Genomic DNA, 9,654 nt, shown 5'->3' with positions numbered 1-9,654 from the left:
ATCTGGAAATGAGGTGGCGCATGCCACTTCCCGCGACCTTACCCATCGGGCATTCCCAGAAGGGGAAGGAGTAGAACCACTTAGCGGCCCTCCGGTCCTGCATCCCCTTTTCAAGAAACTACTCCGACATCCTACATCACTACCGAACGTCTCGCTGGGCCCTACCGTTCCCACATCAATCCCTAGGTGTGTCCGACGCACACATGTGGCGACGACTCCAGACCGATACTTACCAAAACCACACCTTCCTCTGTTGGATTTCCCCTGCAGCATACCCCCACAACTGTCCATACTGCCTCGGCACTCCAAATACAACAGCTCATTTGGTTTGGATGTGCCCTCCCAACCCCCTTACCCACAACCACGCACCCTTGAGCAGTGGGAGAGCTTGCTGCGCAGTGACCAGCTCGTGGATCAGGAGTTTTTTGTGACGCGTGCTTGGGCCGCCGCAGCACAGCGTGGACTACCAGACTAGGATGTTCCACCCACCGTGTACGGTCACACAGTAAAAAAAAAAACGTTTTTCAATCCAATTCAATGTAATCTCCTACCCGCGTGCACACACTGGGATCTTGCCGGGAACACCTACGTTTTTACAGAGCACGGTACTTGGTAAGCGGGAGCACCACGGTTTCCTCTGCAACTGCACCTCTACCGTAAAGGTCGCGCAGCCCGTTTAAAAGCAGTTGAATTAGCACACAAATTGACCAAATTCGGGTCTAGCCCACTTATGTTACTTCAGAAACGCACCCTAGTCCCACTTGTTTAGGCTGGCGTTTTTTTCTGCTCATGGGAAGCATCTTCTTCTGCTGCGAGTTTAGAATGGAATGGTTCGGCGTTTTCAGCTTGAGCGAAGTCGATGCCTCGAGCAGTCGAGGTCTCAGAAACCGCAACTGCAAAAATATCCACCTTGCCCTTTCACATGACACAATCACGTGTCGGGAAAACTTCGCTATCACTTGTCGTCTGAGTAGGCTTATCACGTGACGCCACCACCTGAAATCTTTCTTACCTCCGTGTACCGCGCCACCTCCCATACCCACTCTTAAAATTCCCATGGCTTTCGTCACCAAAGTGCTCCTTAATTACTAATCACCGCTTCCAGTGCAAATTCGACAGATAACAATGCCCTATCTATGCTTCCAATTAAAAAAATTCCCCCGCATTTCCCCGAGGGGGAGAATGTGAAAGTGCGAATGCACGGTTGTCGGCCCGCTTGCGGCGCTTGCGCTCGGCCCCCGCAGCCCACCGCCTCGCCGCCTTCTCTTCCATCTCTTCCATCGGGTTTGTAGTATCACGTGTACACCACGCAGTTATCAAGCCGCTATAACGCCGCTGAGTCGCCAACGCACGCCGCTGACGACGTAGTTTGAATGCGTTAAAGATATAAGGCGCGTCACTAACACTGATATCACCGTCGCGTCCGTGGCTTGGTCGGTAGAGCATCGCGCTGCGGCCGCAAAGTCCTCGGATCGAAACCTGGCGCCGGATGCTGTTTCTTTTTTAAATATAGAGGAGCACTGCGGACGCCGCCGCCGCCGCCGGCGGTGGATGGTTTGGGGTCGCTTATAAAGTGCATTCGCACTTTATAAGCGACCCCAAACCGCGCCCTCGTGGTTACGGCGTACATCGCATTTTAAGTGCATTCGCACTTAAAATGCGATGTACGCCGTAACCACGAGGGCGCGGGTTCAATTCCCGGCTGCGGCGGCCGCTTTTCTGATAGAGGCGAAAAAGAAAAACGCCCGTGTGTACGAGATTTCGACGCACGTTAAAGATCCCCAGGTGGTCAAAATTAATCCGGAGCCCTCCACTACGGCGCTCCTCATCGCCTGCGTTGCGTCGGCGTGTTAAAACCTATAATCAAACAATCAATGTGCGCCGTGGCATTTGACAATGCGAAACGTGAATCTTGCATTGCGCATAAGAGCAAAATAATACGCTCGGCTTCCTCCCTGGCTCAGTTCTCTCGTGTGATCGCAATGATTGGTCACTGAGCTTCGTCGTGGTGTGGACTCACGGCCGTTTTGGGGAGTGCGGGGTGAAAACCACTGGAGGGCTTTCCATGCATCTAAGCGATACACAGGGGGAACAAAGCAGGATGCGTTTTAGGGGCATATTTGTACTCTTCCTTCTGTGTGACCCTGACTTGTTCGGGGATTCCGATGGAGCTCTTCGTGAGAATCACGGAAACTTCATCCTGCAACTCATTAAACTTGTGGGAACGCTTGCAATGAATGGCGGGATAGTGCTCCCATCCTTCATCAAGGCAGAAACACTGAATTCCAATCGGAATAAGGATTCTGACTGTATAGCCCTCGTCGTGAAAGAAAGTAACGTTAAAACCGTCTTTGATCACCGGCGCTATAATTGAAAGCAACGTAAGAAGCGGGATCAAGATCCCGATCCCCACTAACAGTACCCGTTGCACCTGAGGAGAGGCACACGGGAAGAGATAATGATCGCATCCCCCCATCGTGCGACCGCACTCGAAGGGGACGAGCGCAAAAAGAACGCCGTCCTGATCCCCCAGTCAACCACACGGCGGAAGCGCACACACCCGCACTGAGACCCTTTCTCCCACCTCCCGCAACACTGCCAGCGTACATAAATCGCTCACATGTGCACTGCCTTGGTGTTAACAGTGCCGTAACCGTAGCCACTCGCATTTTGAGATTACTTGTAACCCTGTTCATGATCCACGCTGTCAGATTTGTAATCTCCATTTGGCTTTTTATGCTTTTTAGAGCAATCATTATTTGCAAAAAGTGAAGCAGTATGCCCCAATGTCGGGATTTCAAAGGAAGGAGTTCAGCTGATACAGTCAGGCAACGTATCAGTAAGACACAATAACAAAAATAATAGCGCTAGAGTAGCATTTACATGAAAATGCTATGGGTGTATTGACAGAAGGAGAAAATCGAAAGGCTTTTAGTCTTAGACAAAAGGAGCATAAGAGCTCCTAAAGTTCATGTTGATAGAAGCACACAATCAGTAAGACCCCGGCCATAAGCAGTGACGTTACAGGAGAGTTAACTGACGGAAAGACCTAGTACATCAGCAAGGACTTGTTATAGTATTCAACAATTTCAATTAGTGCAACCTGAAATCGTTAAATTGTTCTTGAGCCGCTTTCAGCATGAGGTCAACAGAGATAACCAAACAAGAAGAGCCATGTGCCTTTGTGGAGAAGTTTCTGAGGGCGCTTTTTAAAGGCATTGTCTATTCTGCCGGCGCCGGCCGAATAATTCTTAAATTATACTGGCGGTCGCCTCGCATTGGCTTCCAAAAGTGGAATGACACCTGACGTTAAAATAAGGAATTGTTATTCCACCGGCGCCAGCAGAATAATTCTTTCAAAATTTGTCCTTCCCTTGGATTTTTCGAACCGTTTCTAGGTCGAGGTCGTAGCTGACCTAACCTTTGCACTGTACAACGGTATATGAACACAGCGGGGAAATTGTTTTGGTGCAATAATGACGTGTAACACGGAGGCGCCACGGTCAACCAACCTAGTTCCGACAAAGACACCTCGACGTTTCCCCCCCCCCCCTCCCCCCCGAGGTCACAACGGCGTCAGTGGCGATAAAACACACGCAACGTTTTCTTTTTCTTACCTAACATAACCCAACGAGCTCAATTTAACCTAACCTAGTGCCCGGGAACAGAATAGTTGCCAAAACTTCTGGCAAGTGAAACAGCCAATGGGGGGATACTGCCGGTAGAATTTGGGAAAAATTATTCGGGCGGCGCCGGCAGAATAGACACTGCTTTTTTTTAAAGCACTAGTTTGCTCGTAAAATTTCTGTGGTAGCTTATGAGGCCTGCGCGCACATGTCTGGAATTTTGTTTCAAAATTGTCTTAGAACGTTCGATGTAGTCTGGGGGTAAAATCCGTCTAACGTTTTTTTTTTTTTTTTTCTTAAAATTTTCCCGTGACAACGGCTTCGGAGTCTTCTCGACGTTACTAGGTATACACGTTGAGAAAGAGGAACTAGATGCGGGCTGCATCGACAGTTGAACGGAGTTGGAGCGATTGCGCACTTTTAACTGACACATACAAAACATATGGGGGCGCGGGGGGGTTTACGCGTTGCAGCAACACCTGGGCTGCTATGAGGCGCGCCGTAGTGGAGAGCTGCGGATTATTCGGTCTATGGCGCCACCGAGGCCGGGATCGAACCCGCGTCCCTGGGCTCAGCAACACAATTTCTTAGCCCCTGAGCGGTGTGGGGGCGTGACACGTATACGTAGCACAATGGGACGCAGGAAGCCTGGACGACTTTCAAAGCTAACGGAACGCGCTGGCGTGCAGAGATGATTCACTCACCGAGGAGCAGAGGACCCATTTCAGCTTGTCCCGGAGCAGGGAGTGGCACACACGCTCCCAGACGCTGTTCACCTGGCTGCAAGCGAAGAGGTCTCTCACGGGGACGTACTTGAGCACGAGGCCTATCAGCGCATCGTTGCTGCCGATGACCGCCTTCTTGCTGTAATCCCCGGGCGCCGCCGTGCCTGCGGTGCGTCTGAGGGCCATGGGTGAGCTGGGTGCGTGAGCCGGGCCTGCCTCGTCCAGGTCGCCGAGAATGCCGGAACAGCAGTGCGCGGGCGGAGCGTGCCACGCGGGCCAGCCGCCTTCCTTCTTTTTTCTCTGTGAGACGAGACTGGACGTGGCCGTGGAGTTGGGGTACGACGGGAGCAAACATGATTTTAAGCGGCACCATTTATTTCATTTATTAAAAGTGGAACGTTAGGACGGGGCAGGGCAAAGGAGCAGAGAAAAATATTGCGGGAAAATTCACAGAGCGGGGCAATCTCCAACACAATACATGAAGGCTTATGTGTTGCATTGCGAACGCATTAAATTTATTTCAAGCAATGCGGTGACGGAGGCATTGTCACTTTGTACAGTCATGACGTGCCGTCGAGTGTACGTTGCAGGGTACACAGCAGCGGCGAAAGTATTGTGTTCTCTCATCAATATCGTCATAGCCGCCCTTTTTCTTTCGCACCGTTTTAAATGGAAGCTTTCTACGCCTCACTGATGACGTTCGATGTTGTGCCAGAACGTGCTGCGGAAGAGCCAACTTTACACAGTTGGGTTTACAAAACGACGATGATGATGACGATGATAAGCGAAGGCACAGCAGGCGTCTGAAGAAAGAAACGCTTCCCGGGGTCGGAATCGAACCTAGGTCCCTCGCGTTATGATGTCGACGTCTATCCGATTGCGCCATTCCGGCGTGGTCAAAGCAGTTTGGATTTTGGCCTTTGACGACTTTGACTCAGGTTGCATGAGAGAAAGCTTCGCGTTTCAACCATCTTTTTGGTTAGGTAAAAGGGGCATTGAATTTTTTCTTCTTCCCTCGGGTAATTTATTGAGAGGCATGGCCAATCGTTCTAGTCAGCCCGACATATACCCCTATTATCGTAAACATGTTTTCTTACATGTGTTATTGGCATGCACAGATAGGGAAGTGCACTGGCCTGATTTTAAGGCCCGGGCCCAGCCAGAGCCCTTTTTTATGAAGCACGAGCCCGACCCGGGACCGTAACACCTAGCCCGGGTCCGGCCCGGGCGCGTCGTCTCAAGCCCAGACCCGGCCCGTGCTCGGTCATTTATTTTTAAGCCTGGGGAGGGCCTGCGTGCGCGTGACCAGGCCCGGGCTTAGACACTGAAGAAAATTTGTTTATTATATTTGGTAGAGTGCCTTCCAAGCGGCCAATCAGACGGAGCATCTAGTTTCTACAGCAGGTCATGAACTGAAATGCAGGCCCGGCCGTGGCTGTCGGGTCAGCCCGGGCCCGTGCATGGCTCTAGCACGGATTGTTCCCGTAGTCCTCAGTACGTGTCTGTAATACGTTTTTAAATTGAAGGCCGTATCTCGTCAACCGGATCCACTTTATGTCAGCTATGGCAGAGGATTGGCTGTGGTACACAGGATGAATGTCATATTCACATTCCATAAAGCTGTGGCTTCGAATTTCAAACGACTAAATTTTCTATCCCTTAACTTTATTCTCCTCGCACTTTCGCAATTTTTCGGGCCATTTCTTGGTCACGCCGAAGCCGGACGCCGGTTTTTCGCGTAATGAAGCATTTAAGGCTTTCTCTTAAAAACCTACTGTCTAGAGGATACCACAGCGGCTTCAAACAACCATATAATCAGCTTTTTCTTATTTGTGATGCTTCTCGCACGAACCTAGCAGAAAGAAATTGCACGAAAGTGGCTATGTGGACGAGTTGGTTCGACGTGATAAAGACGAAAAGACAGTGTAGCTAAGGCACGGCCGAACGGAAGACTTGACACGCACGAGCGCTAAAGTGCGTCAAGTCTTCTGTTTGTCCGTGTCTTAGCTACGCTGCCTTTTCTTCTAGCATAAATGTGTAAGAAAGGGGCAAAGGCGTAGCCAGGATTTTATTTCGATGGAGGAAGGGGATCCCCAGTGACGCCCCCCCCCTCCCCCAACCCCACTTTCCATTCAGTTTTTTATGCGAAAGCATCAGTTACCTTTGTTTACTGAAAATCCGGCGTCCTTGGCACTCAAGATGGCCGACGGCTGAAAGGATAAAATGCAGGTCAATGACTGCCCGGAATGACGCCACATTTCTGAGGGAATTCAGCTTCAATAAACAACACAATGTAACAGATTGCTGTGAAAACAAAATTCAGGAAATCTTTTACTGGGTGGGATTCGAACCACGGTCCTTCGGAGTTAGATGCCAGCTCGGAACCGCTGGACCACCACAGCTTCTTTCTCATTGCCTGTTTCTCACACAACACTCAACATCATACGACCAAACAATATTTAGAATGAAGCATGCTTTATGCCACAAACCCAATTGTGCGCCGGCTTTGTCGTTAAAATTCCTTAAATAATGTGGCCGATGTGTGTTCAGTCCTAGCCACTCGGGCACGGGGAGCTTTGGTTTCTGCAAAAGGAGGAATAAACGTTTATTAGAACAGTCAAAGTTGTTTGGTTGACCGCCAGGCGGGGGCCTCCTTAGTCCCAGAAGCCCTGGGTCTGGGCGGCCTGTCTCACGCGTTCTGACAGATATTGTATGCGATCCGGTTCGAAGCTGGTCATCCAACCCTCCCACTGCACAAATGAGGGGTTGGGATTTTAGGAACTCCGACCAATTTGCATAAGCTTTCTCGGAAGCATTGTCGCGCCGGTCTCACGTCCACATCGTTGTGGTGCCAGGCCATGCACGAGGTCCAAATACTGTGGAGGCCAATCATTATCACCACATCAAAGGACACACCTTCCTCATTTTTTACAGACAAACATTATTCGTCCTTTCTCTAAACGAAAAAGTAACACACGCGAAGCTTGATGGTAAACACGCAATGCACAACAATTGAGGCCTTCGTCGCTCATTAGCCTCCATTTCCGCCTGACGAACTTCGGGGTCCGCATGACGCCCATGAACACGCTCACGATTACGCTTGTAAGCGCGTGCTCGCATAACCACCTGCTTTTCAGCTGGACGAATCACCCGTGCCCTACCCGTAGACCTGCGATCGTGAATTAAGGTCATCATCATCATCATGATCATCATCATTATTATTATTATTATAATAATCATCGCCATAATAATAATAATAATAATAATCAGAGCTCCTTAAGGTGGAATTTGTTGTGTGGCGTTTAGCATACAGCTAGAGTGCCTAGAATATACAATTGTGCCTAGAATACGCCTAGTATATTCTAGGCACTACAATACAGGTCTCCTGCCGAGCGAATCTCCCATCGCCTACCCATGGACCTGCGAACGTGAATTCAGGTGATATCATCATCATCAGCAGCAGCAGCATCATCATCATCATCATCACATCTTCATGTTGTCTTTACTGTGTGGCGTTTAGCATACAGCTCTTCTGCCGAACGAATCACCTGTGGCCTACCCATGAACCTGCGAGCGTGAATTCAGGTCAGCATCATCATCATCAGCAGCAGCATCATCATCATCATCAGGGCTCCTTAAAGTGGGCTTTAAAGCATGGCGTTGATATTAAACATCGCACGTTCAAGGCAGTTATTTCAAGCTTCACTTGAAAAACTGTATGACATATGGGTGTAGTGGCAGCTCTTATGGAGCGTTCCCTGGTGGATGTCCTAACAGAAAACCGACGCCCAGCCATGAAGAAATACGTGCTCGACTGCCTCAGGCTGTTTTGAAATAGAACACTCTGGTCCCCACGGCACAAGTAGCCTCCGTTTATGCATCCGTGTATTGACGACAAAGTTCCTGTGTGTAACGTAAAAAAGGAATGACTGCAATCCAGGGGTACTTCGATACGCTTCACTCACTTTCAGGCATTTTGGCGTGGGCCAACCGAATAGAAATGTACTGCGAAGATAACATTATAGACATCCTATATAATTTTTTCGTGCGTTACATCAGTCGAATATTCCATGAAAAATCGCGCAGTTAATAACTTGGTGTACATGACAGCCTCCTTAAAGTAACCGTAAATGCCATTGGCATGTCACGTGGCAACACCACCAGTTTTGGCAACGTCTGTGCAAGCCGTAACGGAAGCACAGTACGCAAAAAAGGGTCACTTTGATCACGAAGAATAAGAAAATGAAAATAAAAGGATTTGTTTAAAGAAACCACCGATGGTAAAAAAGAAATAGGAATTTTGTGGGCAAGGATTTTGAAAAACACGCCCGAAAAATTTATTTGCGCGGGACGGTTTGTCGAATATATAAAAAAATCCCGGGCCAGCTCCCCTAACGTAAAACCTGAAAATGGGCGAAACATGCAGCGTATAAGTGTATTCTTGGCACCTAGGTGTTTTTGCCGACGTAGATGAAACCGTTGGGGGGGGGGGGGGTAGAGGTATACAGCCTTGCTATAAAAGTCCTGTCTTTGAAGCACGAAGCTCTCTAGCGTGAGGCGTAAGCCAGTGTCCCTGTGTTTTTTTAGTTTTTTTTTAGTACACGTTACGAAGCGCTCCAGCGCGAGGCGTAAACGAGTGTCCCTGTGTTTTTTTAGTACGCGTTACGTTCTAGCGCGAGGCGTGAACGAGTTTCCCAGTGTTTTAGTACCGTGGCTACATGAGACGACGATTACGACGACGACGACAGGGGACGCCAACAGCCCCAGCCCCTAAGGGGCTTCGCCCCTAAAAAACCTTGTCAACGTCTGACTCTGCATTTAATACCAGCACCAGATTCCCCGCAAGCGCGCGATGCGAAGAAAATTTGAGCCCAGCACGAAAATCCGCCTTCTAGGTGATGGCGCATAGCTCCTGCGTCTCAGGAAGTGATCGCGTCTTCAACGAACGCCCGACGGCGCCCGCTACTTGGGCGTTATTTCGCAGCGCAGCGCTGCCGCCTAGCATGTCTCGCGCGGCAACCGTGAGGTCCAGGCTAAGGTCATCCAGCGAGCTGCAATGGTCACCGGCCGGTTACCACCGCCGGTCACCCGCCACCCAGACTAGCCCCATGGTGCTCAAATAAAGTTTCTCTCTCTCTCGCGCGCGCGCGCGGCATCGGCATACCGCCCTCCCCTTCACACTTTCGCCATACTTTCCTCCTGCGCTTTCCTGCTGTATTTATTTCATCTATTTTCGGTGTACTCTTCGTTGGCTAGGTTGCAACGAGTCCGACGGCGACGGACGACGCGAAACCACAGGAGCG

At 49.9% G+C, this 9,654-nt stretch overlaps 1 protein-coding gene across 1 annotated transcript in view; it reads right to left on the bottom strand.

Annotated features, from left to right (window-relative positions):
* LOC144155741 (uncharacterized) overlaps window positions 1-4,537 on the bottom strand; it is a 38,106-nt gene extending 33,569 nt beyond the window's left edge. Inside the window, exons 1-2 of the mRNA XM_077687357.1 lie at window positions 4,331-4,537; window positions 370-391 (exon numbers count right to left, since the gene is read on the bottom strand). Coding sequence (XP_077543483.1) covers window positions 370-391; window positions 4,331-4,537 — 229 coding nt within the window. The remainder of the gene's footprint in view (window positions 1-369; window positions 392-4,330) is intronic.
* Window positions 4,538-9,654: the final 5,117 nt, after the last annotated feature.

The sequence above is a fragment of the Haemaphysalis longicornis genome, unplaced genomic scaffold, assembly GCF_048455015.1.
Source record: "Haemaphysalis longicornis isolate Haplotype H1 unplaced genomic scaffold, Haemaphysalis longicornis Haplotype H1 scaffold_1, whole genome shotgun sequence".
NCBI classification, from domain to species: Eukaryota; Metazoa; Arthropoda; class Arachnida; order Ixodida; family Ixodidae; genus Haemaphysalis; species Haemaphysalis longicornis.
The sequence above is the reverse complement of the archived record's forward strand: the minus strand, read 5'-3'. Positions and strand labels throughout refer to the sequence as shown.